General features: G+C 40.2%; 1 protein-coding gene across 1 annotated transcript in view; it reads right to left on the bottom strand.

The window, feature by feature from the left end:
• The window catches only part of USP32 (ubiquitin specific peptidase 32), a 157,231-nt gene that overhangs the window by 96,198 nt on the left and 34,473 nt on the right, over positions 1 to 26,560 (bottom strand). The window contains exon 2 of the mRNA XM_018568541.1: positions 12,424 to 12,554. Coding sequence (XP_018424043.1) covers positions 12,424 to 12,554 — 131 coding nt within the window. The remainder of the gene's footprint in view (positions 1 to 12,423; positions 12,555 to 26,560) is intronic.

Genomic DNA, 26,560 nt, shown 5'->3' with positions numbered 1-26,560 from the left:
ACTGAACAATAGATTTACAATTATCCTCTGCTAATATGAATGGGTTAAATGATCCGTAGTACATGATATGTAGCCCTGTACCCCCGTTTCCACTTACAGAGCTAGGTTATTTTTCTTTTAAATAAATATTAATGTAATTTTATTGGTATCTATCTACCAGTAGCTGCCTCATTTCCCACCCTCGGCTTATATTCGGGTCAATACTTTTTCCCAGTTTTTTTTTTGCTAAAATTAGGTACCTCGGCTTATATTCGGGGCGGCTTATACTCGAGTATATACGGTATTTAGTTATATCCTTAGTGCTTGGTAGCTCTTATTTCCACATTACACTTAGTGGCGCTGATCACCTTTATTGTTTATTTTTAAGAATCTAGCTATGCATTCCTATGGGTTTTTTGTCTTGTTTTTAACTGAATGACGCCGGGCCAGCGGGCCCGATGTCAGAAAAAAAACAACAGCAGAGAAAGGTTTACTGTGCTCGATCGAGCAGAGTAAACCTTTCCGGGAGAAAGTTTTTTGGGTATTTTTCTGCTTTACGGCGGCCAGTGGGCTTGATGTCAGGGGGAAAAAAACAGTAGAGAAAGGTTTACTCTGCTCGATCGAACAGAGTAAACCTTTCCGGGAGAAAGTTTTTTGGGTATTTTTCTGCTATACGGCGGCCAGTGGGCCCGATGTCAGGGGGGGAAAAAAAGAGTAGAGAAAGGTTTACTCTGCTCGATCGAGCAGAGTAAACCTTTCCAGGAGCCGCCAGGCGACCCCTGGCAAATAGTCATTCGACTCCCGACGGGATCGCGGCCCACAGGTTGAGAACCGCTGCACAGAGGGAGCCCTTATGTGTTCTGCAATCAGAATGCCATCTGCCATTAAAAGTGGATCTATACTCTAAAACAAAGTCACTGTTACTTGAACATTTCCTTAGATCAGGCAGTAGAAAATGTAATCAGAAAGTGGGGAAAAATCTTTAGTCGTCAGTCACATGGCCAATGCTGTGGCAATAGTCATGTGGTCTAGGTCCGGATAAGTATATTAAAACTGCTGCCCACCATTGCAAAATTAGCTGCTCACACTGTAGGATAAGTGTGTATGTGCATTTGACAGCGTGCTTGCAAACTGTGGCAGGCAGCAGGAGTGGTGTATTTCCTATTATGTTTAGAAAGTGTTTAGAAAGTGGTAACTGCTGTATGTTTAAATGTTTCCATTGTTTTATTATGCAATCTCTCTGTAATTTACAGGAAGTTACATTAAATATAATCATTTGGTTAATTCCTACACAAGCTGAAGAAATATTCTAAATTATAGACATGTACAAAGATCCCAAAAATAATACAGGTCTACCTGACTAAATCAGATGTTCCTTTAACAACAGATTTAATGGGTGGACATAGAGTAGAATATACCTTTACCAAACAAAAGGACACATGCAAGAACAATGAGCAAAAAGATGGAGGTGCAAAGTTCAGCAATGTATATCTACAGTACTCGATTTCAGTTGACTGGAAATCAATGCACTTTGCTCCATGCCTTAGTGAATAAGCTGGTTAGCCTATGTTTTATTGAGGAATCCTACCTGACTGAAGAAAGGTATTTTATATTTTATCTGTAAGGGCATATTAATGGCTTCCAAAGTACAGTATAAAAACGCATGGAGCAAAACAATAGTTGTTATATATAAAATAGCAAAAGTAAGTCCACTCATTGAGCAAGGTAGAAGTCTCAAGTTCTAAAAAAAATTCCTAGTGGATGATATCAATTAATTATTTACAATATGATAATAGTGTGATCATTTACATATGGAGTAAGTCATGTACAGCATACCGTACAGAAAGGTGCACCATGATTTATAGACTATACAGAATGGCCTACATAGTAGTGTGTAGAATTAAATATATAACATACATCACAGTATACTGACCAGAGTATATCAATGTACGGTACAACATGTGGCCTGATGGGGATTACATAATCTACAATGCTACATAATAAATTTAGCGGTATAGACCATTTTCATCTGCATTACAAAATAACTTTTTTTTTTTAAATGTAGAATGTAACATATTACATAGACCATAGAGTATTATGGAGTACAAAAAATTGTATACATAGTAAAGCAGTACAGAGTACATATCATACAACACATTGTACTGTGTGTAGCAGTATGGAACACACATCTAGTTATTATTATACAGGATTTATATAGCGCCAACAGTTTGCTAAGCGCTTTACAATATAAGGGAGACATTACAATCACAATACAATTCAAGACAAGATGGTAAAGAGGACCCTGCCTCTGAGGGCTTACAATCTAAAAGGGAGGGACAAGTGATACATTAGGCGCTAGATGTGTGGAGATGAGTTGCTTGAGATTGTGATGGATGAATGGTTAGTTTGGAGGTGGGATAGAGATATAGATAGATAGAGATATAGATAGAGAGATATACGCACACTCACACCGACCACTTTATTAGGTATACCTTGCAAGTACCAGGTTGGACCCCTTTTGCCTTCAGAACTGCTTTAATTCTATGTGGCATTGATTCCACAAGGTGTAGGAAAGATTCAGAGATTTTGGTGCATATTGACGTGGTCGCATCACGGGGCCAAAGTGTGCCAAGAAAGTATCCCCCACAGCATTACACCAACAGCCTGAACCGTTGCTGCATGGCAGGATGGATCCATGCTTTCATGTTGTTTATGCCAAATTCTGACCCTACCATCTGATTGTCACAGCGGAAATCGTGACTCATCAGACCAGGCAACGTTTTTCCAATCTTCTATTGTCTAATTTTGGTGAGCCTGTGCGAATTGTAGCCTCCTTTTCGTGTTCTTAGCGGACAGGAGTGGCACCTGGTTTGGTCTTCTGCTGCTGTAGCCCTTCTGATTCAAGGTGTTCTAAGTGTTCAGAGATGGTATTCTGCATACCTTGTTTGTAACGAGTGATTATTTGAGTTACAGTTGCCTTTCTATCATCTCGAACCAGTCTGACCATTCTCCTCTGACCTCTGACATCAACAAGGCATTTTTGTCCACAAAACTTCCGCTCAGTGGATATAGTCTCTTTTTCGGACATTTCACAGTAAATCCTAGAGATGGTTGTGTGTGAAAATCCCAGTAGATAAGCAGTTTTTGAAATACTCAGACCGGCACGTCTTGCACCAACAGCCATGCCACGTTCAAAGTCACTTAAATCCCCTTTCTGATGCTCGGTCTGAACTTCAGCAAGTCGTTTTCACCACGTCTAGATGACCAAAATGCATTGAGTTGCTGCCATGTGATTGGCTGATTAGCAACTTGTGTTACCAAGTAAATTAACAGGTGTACCTAATAAAGTGGCCGGGGAGTGTATATGTTAGTGTTGGTGCATTAAAAAGTTCTACTGCAAGTATTGGTCACTGCCATGGTGTACAAACAAAAAGAGCATGTACAGTTCAAAAGTTACTATACAAGTTTTCCTTGCTACCATATTGCACAATATTATGAAAAATAAAATCTGGCATCTATCTAGCCACTGATTTCTAGGTATTTTGTCTTGCAAGGTGCAGGACTAAGAAATGGTGGGAAAATTCATGGCACACTAAACAGTGATAGATCTCCATGACGGGTATAATTCACAAAAAGAGCACATTTTAGGTTTGGATATATGCCTTTGAATAGACACATACAGCAGCATTTTTAAACCCATCAGTGGATATGCATGTGTGCATCTGAATTTTCAGACATCTGCTTCAGCTACAAATTGCATCATGCTACAAATGACACAGAGGAAACTGCTCAATACAAGGCTTTCACCCAGCAAGTCTTATTCAATAGCAATAGAAAGAGAAATGGTTTTTGCTGTCAAGTGGAGTGGTTTAGCTTTGGGCCAGACCTTCTTTGCCGAGTTAAAGGGGCCAGATTTCAATGCTGTCTTCATACAGCGGTAACTCTTTGGCTGCCAGGCCCTGCCTCCCAATTTTCACCTCAGATAGCAAGGCCATTTTTTCTATTTTTCACAATTGAGGAGCTGGTTGCAGTAACTTTTTTAATAAATAAATGATGGTACTAAAAGCCATGGTGGAAAGTAAAGAGCAACCATCTACACCTGATGGAACTAAAGAAGACTCCCAAGAGGTGATAGACACTAGAAGCAGGAGGGAACAGGATTCCGGGCTGCAGACGACATAAGTAAGCAAAGCCCACCAAGGGCCAAGGTGACCAAACTTGCTGTAGGTGAGCAGCAGGAACAAAGACCGAAGTTTCACATCACTCTTTACAAACATGGGAAGTAGCAGATAGATTTTTCTTTGAATTGAACACTCCATCTAGATGATGACTGTGCCGAGTCTCACAATGTTAACCCCTTCTGTGGTGGGAAAAAGGTCATTTTAAATCTGCCCAGCAACCTAACTAATAGAGGTAGCTCACATTGCTTGGTCAAGCCAGTCCACTCATTAAATGAGTCTCCAGAGACAGGGCAAGTGCTGAGACAATGCCAGCAGCTCTGGAGCTGGAAAGTGTACCCGGGCTAACTGGTTATCAGAATTAAATCTGTAAAATGCCTTACACAGAAACCAGTGCTTGAAGGTCCCTTCCAGGCACAGCACTCCAAAAGCTAGACTGAGGACAGCCATGCCAGGTAGATGCAAATCAAAGAGGTTCCAGTAGCAATGTAAGGAAGAGTCTTGATTGTAGAAAAATGGTGAACAGTAAGTAAAAAAGGTGCTAGAAAAATTAGATTAGTCTTTTACTGCAACTTTTACTTTTCACTGCTACCGAAAGTCAAATGTGTAAAGCCAGCCTTCCAGCTCTTTTCAGGATAAGCAAAACAACCAGTTTCTGATTAAAGAATAGTTCACATGTATAGCTCTCTCAAAGCCAAGCAACATTTCCTCACGCTGACCAATAACTGCCAACAATTCCATTTATATATTCATATAATGTACTGTTTCCAGCCACCACCTAAGGGAAGGATCATAATGAATGCACTATACGCCTATTTTAACAGGAGCAATCTATACCAAGGTGTGCCTCGTCATGCAGAGAAGATCCAGCACTGGGTTAGTTTAAAAATTGTGAAACAAGATTATGACAGTTTGTGAGTGCTTCTTCTCTACACGAATCAATCCTCGTTACTCACGCTGCGTCAGAATAATGCCATTTTTAACTTAAGCTTTTCCTTTATAACAACATCACTCAAGTAAAACTTAAATTTGCACTCATTTTGTTTTACATATGTATATTGAGAGCAACAAGGCAGCCACCAGCCGCTGTCAGAATGCAATGCAAACAAAGCATCATAAGCGTTGGAGGAATCTGTTCTATTTTTTTCCGTTCAGCCTGCAGGTGTATATCCGACTTAATTGTTCTGTGATCCAAGATTACAATTGGGAGGGCTAGTTACACTCCTTGTAATAACACAGGCAGACTGCAGGACAGCTCTGAATTTCTAAAGAAAGTAGTATAAAACTCTCAATCTTTTTTCAATAATGAATCCAAATCAAATAAATATATATTGCCCAGCATTTGCTTTGCTTTACATTTTTGCCCAAACACTTACAATCATCATGTTTCTGAACAGCTGCTTCCAAGTCTCTCAGCTAAGCTTCCCTGAACTTCCTGTCTATTACAAGATCACAAAGGAGAGAGCAGATTCCAGCAACTGTTCATCTACTAGATTGGAGGAGAGAGGGCCGAGGGGAGGGGAGTAGATTGATTTGCTGTGTTTGTGGAGACACGGACAGCTTACTAGCACACACAAGTGTGAGTGCATAGCACTCTGCTTGAGAAAGGAGGCACTCTAAAACAGGATATCAGGACCAACTGATTCTGCAGGAAACTAAAACATATTGTTGAGGTTTACATACACTTTAAAGTTGTATATAATGTTTTCATTGATATGTTTACCCCTTTAAAAAGTGTTAACATGCCAAAACAAGCTCACTATCATCCAGTCCTTTATTATTATGGGTGTTCTGGAGACAGTACAACGTGCCACACAGTCCTCACAATCTCTATCACCAGCACCCCTTGAAGAGAGATTTACTACCAAGGATAAGTTTATATTACATTTTAATTTGATAATGGCAGTTATTATATAGACTTAGCTTGTGAGTACATTGCTGCATGTGAACCATTGTCTGCTTTGACTGCCTATGCTTTAGAAAACATCCAACATGCCTATAACGATATGCATTTGCATACCTACACTTTGAGCAGATTCCCTTTTTCATACAACAGAAAGTTACATAGTTACATAGTTAGTCAGGTTGAAAAAAGACACAAGTCCATCGAGTTCAACCTATAGAGATAAGATAAGACAACATATAAGTTCAACCTATAAGAGATTAAAAAGAAAAAGAAGAAAAGCCTAAACAGAACGCTATGCCCACAATTACCCACTGTTGATCCAGAGGAAGGCGAAAAACCCCTACAAAGCATGGTTTAATTTGTTCCAACAGGATATTCCCTGGATCAACAATCTCTGATGCTTAATATACCTATAAGAACTCAATATCCAGTAATATCCTGTGCATTTAGGAATACATCCAGATTTATTTTTTTTTTAACAATTAACTGAGAAGCTCTGGAGCTGGAAAGCGCACCCAGACTAACTGGTTACCAAAATGAAATATGGGAAGTGTCTAACGTAGAAACCACGTGTTATTCATTGACTTCGAGGTGAATGCCTGCTGTGTAGTGAACATTGCAGTATACTATGGTACCTCCTGGCTAGTAGATGGATTTTTAAGAAGATGTACACATTACAGCCTGCATATATGAACTATTTGTAAGATGGTCCAAATAGAAATGGTGCAATGCATTGCATTTATAAGAATCTAGCAAATGTGCGCATGTTTTTGTTCAATGAGTGATTCAGAATGGTGATAAACATTTCATGTACTTAAGCTTCCCTCAGAAGAATAGATTAAGTAAAGCAATAAGAGAGAGCAGAGCAATAATACTGTACAACCCATAGCAGCCAGGAACCACATGCTAGGTGACACCAGTAATCTAAAATTTACACTCTAATCAAAACAACAAATTAAGTCTTGAAATGAAAAAGAATGAATAGAATACATCATTTACTTTAGTTTTTTCCATCCAGACACATGCTGTAGTACACCCACCCACCAGACTCACGTTTGTCTGCATTATGGTTTTCTTGGAAAACACCTGCTAATGACGCTGGAACACCCCTTGCTGCCTCTCATATACAGTAAATAAAATGCCAGCCCTAAAAAAAATTCTTATAATCATTAATCCTTTTTAAACCTGTCCTCTAATGAATTATGACTTGGAAGCAGAGAAAAAGCAAGTTGCACAGCAGAGGTTTCAGGAATTCAAACACTTCTATTACTCTTTCACAAGCCTATTAGATGGTCTGTGAAATCAGGGTGCAGTGGATTGCCGAAAACAGTTTGGTTTTAGAACAGTATAATGTATACTTAATATCATTAGTAGTTTATGGATTGCTTTCACCTTTTGCTTGGAATAGCGGTTGAAATTTACTAGGTTGGTATGGGTTACTGTCCTCCACACCTTATCCTCTTCATTGTACTGCATGTACAGTAGCTGTATACTGAATACGCATAACAAGGCATAAAACCAAGTTTGATGTGCTGGAGATACTGGAGCATTCTCTAAATAGTTACTATGTTGGAGTTACATCTTCATAGCAAAGGTTGCAAGTTGGCAATAAATTCTGTGGAAAAAGGCTTATATGCCTTAACTAAGTCTGAGTGTTATAAAATAAGGAGATAACAGGTGCATCTACATCTAGCCGACATATCTATAGGAAGCATAAAGAGCTGATCTTCATTTGTCTCGTCACTTTTCCTAACCAGTAATGAGAGTAATTTGCAGGCAGCCATTGCTGATGTCTCCTTCTGAAAAATGCTAACTGCCTAGCTATCATACTAGAGCAATGGCTCTATTTTCTAGTAATACAGAGATTACAGAAAGAATACAGAAAGAATTCAAATGTTCCCTGACTTTTGTTTATGAAATCTTGTATTAGTTATTGACGCAGACCGCTTTGCCCCCTAACTGTCCACACGGCTTTCCTTACTTCCAGCCCGCCGCCATACTGTGCCCACAAGTAGATCCCACCACTTCACACTCTGAACCCCTGCTGTGTCTACATGTGGTTTCACCACATGCAGGCTACAAACTTCCCTTCCACAAGAGTTGCACTATCCCAGCAGAGACAGGCGTGGCCCTGCTTCCATGCTCTACAGTGCCGTGCCACTTGCTGTACCTGGACCTCTGCTCTGTAATGCTGTACACTGTTCCTGCTTGCCCCTTGTTATGTCTGGATTGGTACCTTGTGACCCTGAACTCAATCACTGATGTATCAGATTGCTACACTGGGGTCTACTCCTTAGATAAAGCCCCCTGTATGTCAAACCCTTCAACAAGAGCCCCTTGGTCAAGCATCAAAACTTTTTACCTCTGTCTATTTTGTTCCACCCATCACACACAGATATACGGAAGCTATGTATGGCTAGAACATTAGCAGTTTCAGCTAGAGACTAGTAATGGCATTTCCTTGTATTTCTCTCAGCAAGGATCCACTTATTTTGTATTCTAAAGTGGTAGTAGAGGGTTTTCGGCTGCCTCTCCATAACCATAATGGGCTGTACGGTCTTAAGGCCAAGCAAATAACAAACATCCATCATCATCTTATTATTATCATGTATTTCGTGGGGGGAAAAAAGTGGAACAAACAAATCCCATATTATTTTACTAAGCAATAATTGCCATATCAAGCAGCTTATAAGAGATACTGAAAGATTAGGCTAAAAAATTAACCATCCTTATTGCTAATTCTCTACAGCTATCCTCTTTTTGGAAGGACTTATGACAAAAATCATATTCCATGTGCTTGTGAGATAGATTAATTCAATTAAAACATCTATAAAAATATAAAGAAGGCATTTGCAAAGCTCCACAGGCGATATGCTGAATGTGTTTCTATTTATTTCAGCAATATCTTGGATGATTTGTATGGAATATAGAAAAACTCCAGAGAATATAATCAAAATGCCTGTTTCAGATATTTAGGGAAGTATATAATTCACTTCACAATGGAATAGTGTAAGAAGCCATAAAAGAAACAAATGAATTGCATTACATATGAGCAACCACCCATGGATACAAAAAGAACTACATAGCAAAAAAACATTAGCACAATTTCTACAAAGACACAAACTAATATTGCACCCATGCTACAAGCATGACTATAATAAAAATAAAAAAAAAGGAGAAATTATTAAGTAATCATTAGATTTATATGTACTAAATATCGCCTAATAAAAAAGAAGAATGAGGAATGCTTGCACGTGTCAGAAGCTAGAAGGAATGGATAGCAATTTGGTTTAAAGATTTTTGCAGGGGTTAATACAAACATAGTTAAAGTGGAAGGAAAGGCTACACAACTACATATCTGTTAAATGTTGATTCCCTTTTGCTTTTATATTCTTCGCAGACATTTTCTATTAAATTGACATCTAAATACCTTTTACTAAGTGGTCATGTGATCATAACACTCCCGCTGCTCTGCGTGGTCCTCTGTCAGCCAACACGCTGTTGAATTTCAAAGCGTGCAGGGAGATCACGCACTGGCGTCCATAGTTCCTGGGTGTTGTCGGCTGGCAGGGAGTTCACATCCACCAGCCTCATCAACACCAGAAAGAGAAGATGGTAACAAAGCTTTGTGGTCACGTGACCACATAGAAAAGAATTCAAACTTTTTTTATTTCAATGCCAATTTAGTAGAAAATATCTGCGGGGAGTACAAGAGCAAAGAGAATTTACATTTAAAGTGCAACTGAAGCCAAAACATTTTTGTTTTGGATAGAGTGTAGAGGAGTTAGAACACCTGTCAGGTTTCTATTGCTGTCTGGCTGAAATCTTATGCCCCCATGTGCTCCAAGATGGAGACCCTCATAGTTTAGAGTTAGGACCGCACTATAAGGAGGTGGCTTGGCGCGGCTGTGCGGCTTTCACATTTTCATTTTCCAAACCTCTGTTATTGACCTTAGTGGTGAGACAAGTTTTTTTACATGCTGACTTGTGAGTGTGCCATGATGCCTTTCTACTGTTCTACTGTTCAAAGCCCATTTCGTGTGCACTTTGCTGTATAGTTGATGACAAATTGTTGAGTGCGTTTGTCATTTGTTTTGCTTGACCGATTTGGTGCAGTGACGCATGAGGGTTCTCAGCTGCCATAGGGATGTGCGGGATCCCTTGTGTGTTCCTGTGCCTTTAAGGAGGTTGGGCTTCCCCCTGACAAACCTGCACCCAATTTGAAATCTTGTGACCCCAGGTGCTCCAAGATGGAGACTCTCATAGTTTAGAGTTAGGACCGCATTATAAGAGGTGCCTTGGCGCGGCTTTCACATTTTCTGCAGAAGACGTGTATCCAAACCTCTGTTATTGACCTTAGTGGTGAGACAAGTTTTTTTTACATGCTGACTTGTGAGTGTGCCATGATGCCTTTCTACTGTCTATTGCTGTCTGTTCCCCATTACAGAAATCATCCCCTCTATTTGTCTTGGTGACTTATCACTGAAAGTAAAAGAAAAGCCCAAATTTTGGGTTTTCACCCAAACAGGAATAGATGGGAAATCTTCCAATGAGGGCACTATTTCTGGTTACCCTGCTGACCACATGTGACTTCCCTCACTTTGAAGGGATTTCATCTCACTTTCTTTTGTGGCTATCGGACAGGAAGCAAAGGGAATTCCCTCCAGTTGGGATGTCCAGCCTTGTTGAAACAACAAGATCGCTCAGAGCTCCAGAATACTGATGAGGAAACAGGAATTCTCTTGTGTCCAATACCCCTGCACCGTCAAGGACCCCTCTCCAGCCTGCCATCCATTGTGAGGATTTTCCAAGAGATCAGAAGGAAAGACTTCCTCAACCCCGGAACTTCTGAGCCACCATACCAGAGACAACCTGGCCCTTGGAATCAGGCAAAGCAGTTTGTCCAGAGACCGAGTTAACTTGTCCAATGATGACAGGATGTTAAGCTGCAGTGTTCTTAAGTGCAAATGGGCAAACTGGACTGCCTCGAATGAGGCTGCCATTAACTCCAGGACTCTCATGCAGAAGTCATGGACTAAAGAGTCAGAGTCTGGGAAATTTCTCTTGGGGAAGAAAAACTCTTGAGCTATGTCAAGGATATGACCCAAGAGTACTAAAACTCTGACTTGAGAAGGTTCAGGATCATCCAACCAAACCTTTCCAAGGTCTGAATTGTCTGTGCCACATTGTCAGCTAGAATCTGTACAGACTGCTTTTACAGGGGCCAGAAAATTGGTGAACACTCAAGGTGCAAAAGATAGGATGAATGGAAGTGCTGGGTACCCACAGAAAAGCAAGGGTAGCACTGATGTGCTGGACATATGATAACATGTTGATAGCCACAGAGGTCTGAAAGTCTCCCTGATAGAGGTAGATTATGACTGACCTGGTGGATTCCATGCAGAGTTTTTGGAACCAAATAAAGACATTTAGGGATCTGAAATCCAAAATAGGGCACATGCCCCCATAAGATTTTGGAATCTGTGAAAAGGATGTAATAGAACCCTAAAACCTTTCTGCTGTAGTAACTGGGGAGATAACTTTTCGATCCAGAAAGCTTGGAAGGGCTATATGGAGATTTGTTAATTGAAGGTTTCAAGACATGAACAGGAATGCAGGCAAAGGGCAGAACTCTGGAAACAACCTCCCTTACCCATGCATGTAAGGAAGGTTGCTGTCTGTTCAGGTGTCTGCAAAGGTTAATAGACCACCACTCTGCAAAAGGGGAGAGCAGCAGTGACTGGTCTTTATTACAGGAAATTCCTACACAAAATAACAGTTTCACACTGGATTACTGTGCAACTTAGGAAGAAATACATAAACACACACCAAGATTCACATAAGAATATAAATGCTTCTTGTATTTAGACAATATTTGCTCATCCTGGGAGTTCAGTTTTAATGGTATGTGGCGTCATCCACCTGGTTGCAGTCTCTAGTAGGGCTAAATGTACATCTCAACACTGGGTAGACAGAAATACAAAACCTTTTGCAGGAAAACCAACCCACTTATATGTGTTTAAACTGTGTATTTTGCTGTTTGGAGTACACCTGGAGTTCAGTTTTAAAGAGCAGAGTATTTTGCAACTAGCAGGAGTGGTGTCATGTTGGGGAGCCCGAATACAGATTATCTAAGGAAGTCAGATTAGCCCAAAACATAGGATATCAATGCTGTATGAAACACCTCATCCATTTCCATAACTGCCTGTATATGGGTACTTACTGTGCCATTATTGTGGGGTTAAACAGCATAAATAATACATCATCTAAAGCTTTCATGTTTTACAGTGAGCTTTTAACTAGTAAAAGAAAGTATTTTTTATATGGATTTAAAAACATAAGAATATTGAAATGTCTTACCTCTGCAACTTTTGGAGGAACTCCATCTCCTAGCACCTCCCTGATGAAGCATTGCTGACTCATGTAATAAGAAGGACCTCCACACGTCCGTTTGAACGCATCTTTTAGCCTTTTCAGTTCTACATCAGTCACTGCATTCAAATGGGGAAAAAAAAGTTAGTGCAAACGGTCATATATTACTTTTTATTTTATGTTACAATTTAAGAATTTAATCGTTTAGAAACATGTAATGCAAGCATATCGGGTAGACAATACAGGCTGAGAAGGGAGTAAGTAGATCATTTTCTAGAAAATAATATTGTTCTAAGGCAACACTTAAATATTGTCTAGGTTTACATATAATAAAAACAAAAGTATGTGCCGAACATTCTAATTGTAATGTTATTATTCAGCGTATTGCGTATATTAAATAAAATAAAAGGGTCATTTTGTGATTAAGAAAGATTCACTATTTACGACTTAACAAACTGACAGTCTGATAGACTCGGACCAAACTGGCTTCATGCCCCGCAGATCCACCGATATTAATTTACGCAGATTATTCACCAACATAAATGCATCTCATGTCAACACCGGGACTCGATGCAGGGATCTCATTCCCGGTTATTTTATTATTTTTGACTAAGTGTGGGTGTATTGTTTTTTGGGTGCATAGCTACACCTGGTTCCCTTGTCGGGAACAAGTGGCATGCACTGTTATGTTTAATAATGTGGAAAATAATAAAAATATTTTGCAAAAAAAAAGAAAGATTCACTATATTTGTCCTTGTGACCACTGTCAATGGAACTTGGAAGTGAGGGAAAATACAACATTTTCAGTTGTCACCAGAACAGGAATAGAGGAGACATTTTCCAATAGATACACTTGTTTTGGTCACAGCTATCCAGTTGAGGATTTCTACCTTTGTATCTACAGGACAGGAAGGGAGAGGAAATCTCCACAATGGAACAGAGAAGAGTAAGAGAGAAAAAATTTTAAATTATCCCCCCTCTATCCAAAGCCACAAGATAGTTTGCACTTCAGATATACCTTAAAGTTTATCTTTGGTATATAGAGTAGAGGATGGTGAAACCTCTGCCAGTTTTTTTGCCATCTCTGTCCCATTGGGAAGATTCCCCATCACGTCATGTGCTGTACACAAAACAAGAAATGAGAAGAAATCTCCTAAAGTGAGGGAAATACCGTCCCTACCTTAAACACTTGTCACTGGAACAAATGTCTCCATTGGAAACTTTCCCTCTATTTCTGTTCAGGTGGCAACTCATAATTTTGGATTTCCTCTCACTTTTGGTTCCAGTGACAATGGTCACTAGGACAAATAGAGAGTTCAATCTCTACAGCGGAAATACAGACTGCAGGTAAAGTCATCATAACAGTTTAGACTTAAAGTGACCCCGTCACCACAGGGTCCATTATACTTGCCTATCTGGTGGCCCATGTCCTGAAACTCCTCTGATTAACTGCTTTCCAGCCTCTGCGGGTATTACACACTTTCTTTCCTACTTTCCCTGTTTGACACAGTGGTTTCTTCCAGAGGCTCATACGTCAATACAGGACATACGACCCAACAGGAGTAACCATGGCATGCTGTGGAGAAGCAAGTATTCAATTCATCCCACCAACTGAATATCTGCAGCATCTGAAAATGTGATGATCCAAGACATGGCGCCAGACAGATAAGTATTAGGTTTGTTTTTGTTTTTTATTACCAAGAATTATTTTAAGGTAAATACTACAATAAAATCCCCCAATACTTTCCCTTTAAAAGATACCAATGAGAAATGAGTAAATAAAAAAAAACCTACACTGTTAAGTCAAAACTGGAGGATTCTTCCTTTTTTATATGAGAAAAAGAGGAACAATCACCTTACTGGGCAAGCACAGAATCATAAAATATACCCCAGAGCAAGAAAAATAAGAATTTGCCACATAGCAACTAACGCAGCAAATCTCTGGATATCCTTTACAATCAATCAATCGGTGTTAATGGAAATAACTTCCATTGTCTAATGCACTCATTAATAGGGTGCTTTAGTCCATAACCAAAATCTTACACTAGGAAGAAGAAAAGTATATGCAAGGAACGACTAAAAAAATAGCCCATATACAACAGCACCACTAACAACTAGTGTAAATAAAGACAAAAATATCATCTAAAAAATGATTTTTTAAATCATAAATACCCAGAAGCCATTGGAAGAAAATATTAACAACAACACCACAAAACTCTTTCTAGCCTTTACTTTACTACATCCATCAACTGCCAAAGATATGCCACTTCCCTACTAGGTACAATGTAGCCAATACATTTTGTTGTTCAAAGCTAAGAGAGCAAAACACTGAAGACAAGGAATTCCATTCATTTCTATGGTTCCTGTTCACACCTGAACGTTTTGTCGCAAGCAGAAAAATGCCTGTCGCTGGAAAAAGTCCACGAGCTACTTTATAGCAGATTTCAGAGCTTTTTGGTCCCATAGACTTCAAATGGGAAACTGTGCAACAAACTGCCCAGGTGTGAACAGGAGCTTCCGAAATGAATGGGATTCCTTGATTTGAGCTTTTTGTCGCACTTAGCTATGAGGTGTGAACAGAGCCTCAATCTCGCATGAGACATTAGCAAATGTTGAGGTGCTCATGTTCAACCTATTCACACCATAGCATTCCGCTAAAGGCATGGTTTCCATTGCTTTTAGCTTACGCAATCACACAACACAATGCAGCACATGCTAGGTGTCATTCGAATTGCTCCTTCTGCAATAGCATGCACTGAGTTGCCTGGTGTTTAAAAAAAAGTAGTGTATGCACCAGGATGAATGGCTATGCAATGTACCGGCACATCTAGCATGCGTTGCATTGTGTGATGGTGTGCGCTTAACACATAGAAAGCATGCCATAGCACAACATTATGGTGTTAATAGGCCCTAAATCTGTCTCACGATGCCTTCTAACTTAAACAAGAATGCATGGATTGCTCGTCAACTTTACACCCTCCTATGACCAATCCCTTCTGATCAGAGTTTGGTACTATAATGTTGAAAGTGATTAGCTAAATTCAGTTGTCATGTGAGCAGCATAGGTGTAAGATGTACTGACCACTTTGGCTGGTAGCAGCCACTGAACAAAGACAGGCAGCGACCTACACAAGAGATGAAACCTGGTCTTCTATCCCAGTGTATTGCAATAGACAGTGGTTTTGATCCACAGGGTACTAAAGCAATACTAAAGTATGCAGTACTTACTACCTGCCAAAGCAACCTCTCCAGTGAGGCAACATTTGCACTCTTCCTCGACTGCACTGACATGTTGTTCTAGTCCACATCTTTAACTATCTTCACTGGGCGACGTAAGGTGACATAATTCCCACACATGCACACAGGAAGGAATTCATCCCAGCACCCACACATGCACACAGGAAGGAATTCATCCCAGCACCCACACATGCACACAGGAAGGAATTCATCCCAGCACCCACACATGCACACAGGAAGGAATTCATCCCAGCACCCACACAGGAAGGAATTCATCCCATGCCGAGTGTGCATGCGTGGTTTAAAAAGGAGAATTATGGGGAGAGAGTGGAATACACTCATCCCCATAATTAGAGCCGAGGTGTGACACTGAATCTGTCACATGTCAGCTCTATAGATTGAGAATTGAGCGATCACATACCGCTGATCGATCAGTTCATGATCTTCTCCCTGCAGAGAGTGATGACTTTCAGTCACTGCTCCCTGTGGGGATTCCCCCTCCACCCTCTCTGTTCCCCCAGTGCTCATTGGGGGCAGGCACAGCTGGTGCTGGCTATAGAGAGGCAGAGCCAACTGTCAACCAGGCAGCAGGGTGGATCCCAACATTATTGTTGGGATCCGTCCTGGCTGCAGCGTTGCTCTGCGTGGCCCTCTATATTAAGAGTTTGGTCACAGGTCATTAGTAAATGTCCTCCTGCGACCTTAACGAGAACTATGGCAAAAAAAGGTTGGGCTATAGTTCTCTTTTAATGTACAATCTTTACAAACTTGCTAGAAGGCAGATGGGATGCTTTTATTGCAGAAAAGGCATACAGAGTCTACTTTGTCCTAAAAGCATACATGTTAAAACACTTTTTCCAGCACTTTTAAACACAAAGGAAGAATAGGAGAAAAAGGACATCCTGTGTTGTCATGAGACCAGATCAAAGACACCTGGAAAAAAGGCCAGGGAAGGGGGAGAGGTGCAATTGAGCTTTGTTTGTCCTTTAAAATCAGGTTATATCACATAATAAGCAGGTTTTTCATGCGGCACAAGAAGGAGCTGATACTCATGGGTCTATTTATAGTGTGTGTTGTGTTTGGTTTGTTGTCCAGGAACAAAGCAGTACATAGACTTAATTACTTGCTACAGGCCAACAATTTTGCAAAGTGCCACTTTTCTTCCTAAACAGATGCTTGCATACTGATTTATCAATTTTGCGTATTGCTTGGAAATCTCTTTTATAGCAAACACTGCTTACCAAAAACCAGATTTGTTTGCCGTTTATAATCTTATTTAAATACCCTTTTACAGCTGCAATCCATACGGACATGACCTGGTCCTCTATGTAAATGTTCACCAGCAAGTTGTGATATGTTAAATTTACTAAACCAAATCACAGGTGATACCTTGAAAGTCCTACAGGAGAATCTGTGTCAGAATATCTCGTCAATCACAAAACATGATTTCCATAAAGCAAAACCAGTCTATTTCCAGGAGACTTCTCTCCAAAGCAATGCAACTTGAGAACTATAAATAAACGTGTAAGCAGCTATCAGCTATATTCCAAATTAGTTTCACAGAGAAAAATGCATCACGTTCGGTGGTAGGAAAAGCAAAGTCTGTATTTATTAAAGCAACACGGGTTCTATAGGTGATGATGAAACAGCCAGCCAATGGGAAGAGAATGAATGATGAGTATATGAGAGACATTCTGTACAAACAGAGCCAAAAAAAGTCAGACTGACAAAAATGCCGTGCAAATTAGGGAACATTTTTATATAACGCACCTAAAATTCGAGTAATTGAATAAAAAAATAATTATTAAATGTCAATTAAAGCATAACTGAGTGACATTTGCTTAAAGCTCTGTAAATCAAACTCATTTTTAATAAAATACTTCTTGAGATAAGGTGTACTTTAATCTAGGGATGCACAGATACTTGGCATTTTCATGAGAACTACCAGGGTTGCAGAGGTTGCAGCTGGGACCTGGCTCTGGCACTCCATCACTGTCCTGAAATCATTAGTCTGTATTGTTTTAGAAAAACTGTCACATGACAATAAACAAAAATGTATCAGTACTCGTACTTGCAAAACTGGTATCTGAGCATCTCTTTATTTATATTTATAAAAACAAAATCGTACATTAAAACAGAGATGTACAAATCCCAGGAGCTCCGTGTGCTCCTTACAAATGACAGCTGCCTCCTAATTTTTGAATTTTTCTCTAGTGTAGTCTTGGAGCTCAAAAGTATCGGTACATGTACTCATACTTGTACCGAGTACTGTACTTGGTATCTGTGCAACCCTACTTTAATCAGAACATACTTCCAAACCTTAAAGAGAACCAGTACAAGCAGCCCCATGCTAAAATCTAGGACTTAATCCAAAATTATGCAAGGTTACCTATGGATTTCTATTTGCCCCTTATTAAGCTTGGACTTTGCCTAATGGTTGACGTTTTGAGCTAAGAATCTGGGAGCCGCTGTAAGACTTCAGGTGACATCCCACTTCTATAAGCTGCCTGACCTATGCCATTAGATAACTTTGGGCATTTTGACTGTTACACCTCGGGTGACTCAGTCCCCACCCAAGGTAGGAAAGAAACTGTCCTTGGTCCAGTAGAAGGTAGGTGTTCCAATGATTTCTACTACAGTTTTTAAAACACACACACACACACACACACACACACACACACACACCTCTTGCATCACTTAAGGAAGTCAATTGCCCAGAGAGTATGTTAGTAAAAAGAATATACTTTTCCACTGCCTTCTGTATTATCTGTAAACTGGACAGCGGCACCTAATGTTTAAAATGTGCAAATCTGACCGTATGGACATGGCCTCATCCATTAGAGTTAAAGGAGAACTATGGGGTTAAGGCTTTTCCTTAGCTCGCGGTATACCGAGACGCAGCAGTATACCGCGAGCTGCTGCTCTTGGTATACTAAGACGCCGCAGCTGAAGCGGATCCCGACAATTATGTCTGGATCTACAATTGTAGATCTACAATTGTGCCGGACCCCGGCACAATTGTCGGGATCCGCTTCACCTGCGGCGTCGCACTATACCGCGAGCTATGGCTCGCGGTATACTGAGCCTAGGGTGACAGGAGGACGCTAGTTTGTGTCCTCCCGTTACTATGGGGTAAACACTTAACCCCATAGTTCTCCTTTAATAAAGTAGCAGAGTTCAGTATGGGTGGCCACGCCCTCTACCTGCTCCTGCTGTATTGATGCAGGAGCCTCACTGTCAAAAGCAGCAGGGATTGGGGGGTGGCTATACTCGGCTGTGGCTGGCCACGCCCCCACCTAGTCCCTGCTGTGTTGATTGACAGTGATTCTTCTACTGGGAGCTTCTGTATGAACACAGCAAGACTGGGTAGAGGGCATGGTCCGCTATACTAACTACGGGAGATATAGGCACTCCGTGCAATGGAGTGATGACCTGCATCTCCAAGAAACTGACCACACCAGCATGGATCGGCTTCTGTGTTTGCATGGTCAGATTGCAAAAGAAGGAACTGGCAGGATCATCAGGTATTTGTTAGAAAACCAAGAAATAAAAACTGGACATAGTACCCCTACAAACATCTTTACAGAAAAACAGACGCATACATGAAAAAACTTTAATTTTTTTGAATTGTCGGTTACCAGAAAATAAAACACACACAAAACCAAAGAAAACATCCGTGGGGAGTATGAAACTTGAAGCATTGAGGGTCCCCGGTTTGCATCCCGGTCAGGACACTATCTGCAAGGAGTTTGCATGTTCTCCCTGTGCTTGCGTGGGTTTAATCCGGGTACACTGGTTTCCTTCCACACTTCAAAGACATGCTGGAAGGTTAATTGGTTTCTGTCTAAATCAGCCCTGTATCTGTGTGAGATAGCTACCTTAGAATGTAAGCTCCTTGAGGGCAGGAGATGTGAATGTGCAGTAAACAAAGCGCTACGGAAATTGTCGGCAATATATAAATATATCCATAATAAAAAATAAATAAAATAGATTTCAGTCTGGAGTATAGCCACTAATAAACTCTTTAATGTCCCTGAAATTATCAGCAGCTACACTAAACAGCACAAATAACAGAATGCTAAACCTCCAGTCTAGAGGAACGACTGCTGCGAGTCTCTTCACATTTTGTATTCATAACAACTACAGCATATAAATGTCTCTAAATCCTGCTTAAAGTACTTTATGAACACAGTTTGAATGTTTCTATCTTTTATTGAATAATGATTGATAAGCTACTGCTATTGAAATGCAGAGCACAAATATTTTGAAATCCAAAGAGTAAGCGAGAAGAAGCTCTTGAAATATTTTAAACCCTTTTTAGCAGTTAAGCTGTTGTCTGTAAAATGTGCGAGAGATTAATTCAGTATTTCACGCAGTTGGCTGAAAATACAATATATTTAACTTGCGACATGTATCTGCATTGTATATGGGATTTAGCCTAATTAGGGTTTTTAATATAAAACCTCAAGGCAAGTCATTTTTTTTGTACACAAAGATGCACATTCTGTCTTTCTCTGACTTTGCATTGCTGCAGTATTCAAATAACAAACCACGTTGTTATATTGCTACATGTAAAGCAAGTATAATAAAAGACAATGTGGTCGCACACTACATTGTGTGAGGTACCGTATTTTTCCGTCTATAAGACGCCCCCATGTATAGGACGCCCCCCACTTTTCTTACCCGAAATTCAAAATTAAATATTTTAAACATTAAATAGAAGACATTTTTATTTAGTGATTGGGCAACGTTTACATACCAGTACTATGATATTATTCATCACACTTACCTCTGAGCAAATCAATTTATTCAGCGTCTGTTGCATCACTGGTTTCTCATCACTTTTAGCTTCAAACATATCAGTTTCTTCAACTTCTACTGCATCACTGTCATTTTTATGGGCACAGAATGCTCCGACATTACCGCTCTCTGTCGCATCTGGGCACTGGCTACACGCTCTTCCCAGCAACAGCTGACGTCGGGTACATAAGGCTCATGATTGGAGGAAAACTGCTATCTTGTCTCTGCAATCCGAAGTTTCACTCGTGAGGCTAGTTTGCAGAGGTATCGGCAGTTTCGCAACCGCGGTTTTCCTCTCGGCCCCCAGTGTATAAGACTCCCCTCCATTTTTAGGTAAATATTTTTAAGAAAAAAGTAGCGTCTTATACACGGAAAAATATTTTGGCAATCTGGTCATCTTATACTTCTTAATGTAATCATCTGGCTTGCAGAGAAATGCAACTGGATGTTTATGGTTACATTGGGTATGCATGATCATATTTTGAAAGTACAACTGTCACACACTTCATGATTGATGTGGTTAAAGTCAACCCAAAAGTTTTCAGCTTCTGAAAGTTTTGGGAGAATAAAAGGTCATTTGACCTAAAGCATTTTTATTTATCTTTGGTAGATGCTGGATACTTAAAGGAGATCTATGAGGTGAGTGATTTCCACTCATCCTCATAGTTGGAGACGACCTGTGACAAAGAATCTGTCACAGGTTGCTCTATCGATCGGGAAGTGAGCAGAAACATGCACGATCTGCTCACTTCTCGTGGGGGCGGGCAACACTGGCTCTGCCTCTAGATAGGCAGAGCCAGCTGTCATTCACGCAGCTGGGTGGATCTCGACAGTAATGTCTGGATCCGTCCCGGCTGCGGCGCTCACAGTATTGTCCACGATATACTGAGCTTTGGGTCACGGGAGGACGCTAGTATATGTGCTCCCGTGACCCTAAAGAGAACAAATGGAAAAAACACTTACCCCATAGTTCTCTTTTAAAGTTCAAGTCTCCATGGTAATTAAAAGCAATGCAAAAGTAAGAGTGGTAAAACGCAAAAGGTGGTTAGGAACATGCTGCAAGTTAGATGGGAACACGGCCAAAACAATGCCAGAAAGTTCTTTCCACTGGAGTCGTTAAGAGAAATATGAAGGTAGAGAATGACTTCCTTTTATGAAGACTGGATAGACTGATTTTTTTTTAAAGAAATCTGAAAACGTAAAGGGTGCATTTGTGCCCTTTGCTTCTGAAAAGGCTAATTGCCTGACTGCCTTACTGATGCTTTTAATTCAATATGTTAACTCAGTGGCCAGCAGTGAGTATATGGATGAGGAATTCTAGTTTTACTTTGACTTTTCAGATAGGTATGCTCCTTTTCAGGTTCATGGCAGGATTACTTGTTCATGACAGGTTTAATTTAAACTCTGTAATGGTTTCTTATATATCTGAGACCCCAGTGATGAGATCACTGCACTCAAACTTAACAGGGTTGTTTTGAAAGGCTGAATACACAATTATAACTTGCGATCTCTCTCACAGAAAGTGTTTAGTATGATGCCAGCAGTGAATATGAAGTATATGGGATGCTTGGTGGAAAAAATGTTTTTACTTTTGGCTGTATATTTCTTTTTATAAGCAACCTCTAGCTTTTGGATTTGTGTGTAAAGGGAGTTGATCTGTGTGATGGACATTTTCTAGTTGAGTGCCATGTTTGAGAAAAACTCCTCATATCACACATTTGTCAGCCTCTCAAAGGATGAGGGGATATACATCCGACTCAGAGTTTTAAAGTAGAAGGCTAGTTTGTGGGCAGTGTCTGCCCTGACTGTGGGGTTCTGAAAGAGGGTTTTGTTAAGCCGCCATAGGCATGGTTTGTAGTGGGTTTGCGAGAGTAATGACAAAAGGTGAAAGGGGTACAGTCTGATAAGATTCGGTCTATGGAGGTCTCCACGACTTTATCTAAGTGTTTGGGATGAAAGTATTTTAGATAGCATTACGCCTGCTGGAGTATAGAAAAGAAAGTGTAGTTGCTTTCAGTGGGATGGGAAAGGCACCAGACATCCATTAGGTGGGCCAAATGGAGTTTTGACTTTTACTTTCTTGAGATGGGGGAATGAGAGCTGTAAAGCTACCCTGGAGATATATAGTAAAGTTGTGAGCAAAGGATTAGGAGGCCTCCAACGTGTTCTAGATTTATTGGAATTAAAGGGAGAGCTGGGTTTGTTTTTAGAAGGTAGGTGCTGACTAAATTGAGAACAGTTTCCCCAATTTTGCCCTTCACTAGAGGTTATCAATAATTGTCACCCACCAGATGAGTAGGTGGAGTCCAGTATATCAGTCTCATTCTGGCGGAGTGGGGAGGGGGGAATCCAGCCCCTCCCCTGTCACGGCAGAGAGCCGTGACAGGATCGAGAGGTGAGCGAACGCCGGTATGTGTTTGCTCACCTCCTGATCTACTGAGCCGACCTGTGACAGTCTCATTGTCACAGGTCGGCTAGAACTATGAGGTGAGTGAAAATCACTCACCTCATAGTTCTCCTTTAACTACAAGAAGCGGTGGCCAGCCATGCCCCTGCCCAGTCCCTGCTGTGTTGAGCCTCAGTGTCAATCAGCACAACAGGGATTGGGTGCAGGGGTGGCTGGCCACAGCTTCTTGTAGTTAGAGTAAAGCTGCAGAGTTTGGCCCCCAGCCCACTACACCTATGTCAACACATGTACAAATGGGTTTAGATACACTTTAAGGCAGATACACAATGTTGTTTGAGCAATGAATGGGAACCTCCAGCTGCTGACAGGCAGGCTTGGTGTTTTCAAGTCCAAAAAGTTATGAAAAGCCAGGCTAATCTATAACTGTACACGTTTTACATATAATGTCTAACGGGCAACTTTATTTTTTTTTAAATAAGGTTATACACATGTAGTGTTCCCCTTATGAAGATTTTAAAATTCTAACAACATATCACCGGCCACTTTATTAGGTACACCTGTGCAATATGGCAGCAAGGAAAACTTACAGGGTAACTTTTGAACTCTGCATGCTCTTTTTGTTTGTACACCACGGCAGTGACCAATACTTGCAGTAGAACTTTTGATTGCACCAACAAATACACTCACCGGCCACTTTATTAGGTACACCTGTTCATTTGCTTGGTAACACAAATTTCTAATCAGCCAATCACATGGCAGCAACTCAATGCATTTAGGCATCTAGAGGTGGTGAAGACGACTTGCTGAAGTTCAAACCGAGCATCAGAATGAGGAAGAAAGGGGATTTAAGTGATTTTGACCGTGGCATGGTTGTTGGTGCCAGACAGGCTGATCTTAGTATTTTAAAAACTGCTGATCTACTGGGATTTTCACGCTCAACCATCTCTCGGGTTTACAGAGAATGGTCCGAAAAAGAGAAAATATCCAGTGAGCGGCAGTTGTGTGGACAAAAATGCCTTGTTGTCAGAGGAGAATAGGCAGACTGGTTTGAGATGATAGAAAGGCAATAGTAACTCAAATAACCACATGTTACATCTGAGGTATGCAGAATACCATCTTTGAATGCACAACACATCGAACCTTGAATCAGATGGGCCTCAGCAGCAGAAGACCACATCGGGGGTCACTCCTGTCAGCTAAGAACAGGAAACGGAGGCTACAATTCGCACAGGCTCACCAAAATTGGACAAATTAAGTTTGGAAGAACGTTGCCTGGTCTGATGAGTCTCGATTTCAGCTGCGACAATCGATGGTAGGGTCAGAATTTAGCGTAAACAACATGAAAGCATGGATCCATCCTGCCATGTATCAACGGTTCAGGCAGGTGGTGTAATGGTGTGGGGGATATTTTCTTGGCACACTTTGGGCCCGTGATGCTATCATGTCAATATGCACCAAAATCTCTGAGGAATGTTTCCAACACTTTTTTGAATCAATGCCACGAAGAATTAAGGCAGTTCTAAGGGCAAAAGAGGGTCCAACCCAGTACTAGCAAGGTGTACCTAATAAAGTGGCAGGTGGTTGTATTTTTTATATACTAGCAGTTGCATTTAAATAGTGTTCTAGATCCTAAAAATGTCTGACTCATTGGGGTTGATTTACTAACCTTATAAAACACACCACGAACATGTATACACCTCTGTAGTGTGTTCCCTCCCAGCATGATCTATGGGTGGAATCTAAACACCTTTGTAGTGTGTACACACGCAGCAGGTGTGTTGTGCAAAGCCCTGCATGAATTTGCAAGGTGATGTTGTGTAAATTAGCTCTATGTTGTGTTGCTTGCGTTGATGAATGCAGGGATGTAAATGCATGAGCTAACCATTTTTGTCTAAACTGTGAAGCAGCATTATATATGCATCATGTGCATGATTTTTCCATATATGGCATTAGTGGAAATATGCTTTTAGAGACTTTTTGGTTGATAAATTCGTTTTGCTGTGTAAAAATCACACGCACCTAGTGCGTGCATGTGTTTAGGTTAGTAAAATCACCCCCATTCTGTCCATGGGTTTATTGTTTTGTTTTTTTCTTTTTAATCAAAAATAATGCTTGCTTTCATTGTCAGGGGGCCTTGGAGCTTTGAAGAGATTACATATGAAACAAGCTTGTCACAGACCACAGTACTACTTAATTATATATTTTGTCTCAGCTGTACACAGTGAAACATTGGCTAACTCTAGCACAAAAAGAGTTCCTTTAACCCCTTCATGACTCGCTGCCCCATTGATTTCGAGGGGGTACACCCGTGCGGCAATCGCAGGAAAAAAAAAAAAAAAGTACATGTAACCTTTTTTCCCGATAAACGATGCACGGGCGGAATCGCTGCAGGAAACCGTGCAATCATTAGTCATTCAAGAGAAATCTTTGTTTCGATACTTACACATATGGAAATTGTGCTATGTAAAAGGTGTACTAACTATCCACTTAATTTTGACAGCAAATTTCTATTTCGTTTTAGTCATATTTTAGTCATCTGAATTGTTTTCATTTTAGATGACTAAATCTACAGTAGATGTAGTCTACTAAAATCTAGTGGGTTTAGGTAAAGAGTAAGAGTAATTTAAGAATTTCACATGATGTACTCCTGGAGTAAGCATCTGTTAGCCTGTTGTATGGTATTAAGGTTTGATCATGCAATACAGACACAGCTTTCACTATTGTGATATTTAACATGTCTTTATTTATCTTAAAATTTGATTGAACCAAGTCTTATAAAGAAACAATAATATGGAGTATTTTCAACAAAGGATTAGATATGCGTTGATTTTAACAACTTGCATATGACATTCTTCATTCTTTCAAGTAGAAGTGCAGCTCTAAAATTTTAAAATTAAAAAACAATATTGGCTGTAATGCCATTGCACATATTACCTATTGGCCGTCCATTTAGGATAGAACCGGAAATGGAAGCCCAAAGAGACTAGTTCTGATTGGATCTCTTCCCAAACCGTCAATCCCTAACATTTTAGTCTAGTTTTAGTTAGTCAACCAAAATGTCAATATATTTTTGTTATAGTTTTAGTCATCATATCTTCGTTTTTATTTAGTTTTAGTCAATGAAAAAGAGTTGTTGACAAAAATGATGATAAAAATGATTAGTCGACAAAATTAACACTGTAATAAACAAAACGTTTAAAAAAAAATGCCATATGAAAAGGTATCCCAAGCAACACTCTTCCACCACATATGGGGACAAGAAAACATCTAGTACCGTATATACTCGAGTATAAGCCGTCCCGAATATAAGCCGAGGTACCTAATTTTACCACAAAAAACTGGGAAAAAGTATTGACTCGAATATAAGCCGAGGGTGGGAAATGAGGCAGCTACTGGTAAATGTACAAAATGAAGATAGATACCAATAAAATTACATGAATATTTATTTAAAAGAAAAACAATAACCTAGCTCTGTAAGTGGAAAAGGGGGTACAGGGCTACATATCATGTACTACGGATCATTTAACCCATTCATATTAGCAGAGGATAATTGTAAATCTATTGTTCAGTGCATTCTATATGTAGTATATAGTACATGTACATATAGAGTGCCTGCAACAATACATTTACAATGATCCTCTGCTAACATGAATTGGTTAGATCCATAGTACAGGGGGGCTA

This window comes from Nanorana parkeri, unplaced genomic scaffold (genome assembly GCF_000935625.1).
Source record: "Nanorana parkeri isolate BGI_ZX_2015 unplaced genomic scaffold, ASM93562v1 scaffold1204, whole genome shotgun sequence".
NCBI classification, from domain to species: Eukaryota; Metazoa; Chordata; class Amphibia; order Anura; family Dicroglossidae; genus Nanorana; species Nanorana parkeri.
The sequence above is the reverse complement of the archived record's forward strand: the minus strand, read 5'-3'. Positions and strand labels throughout refer to the sequence as shown.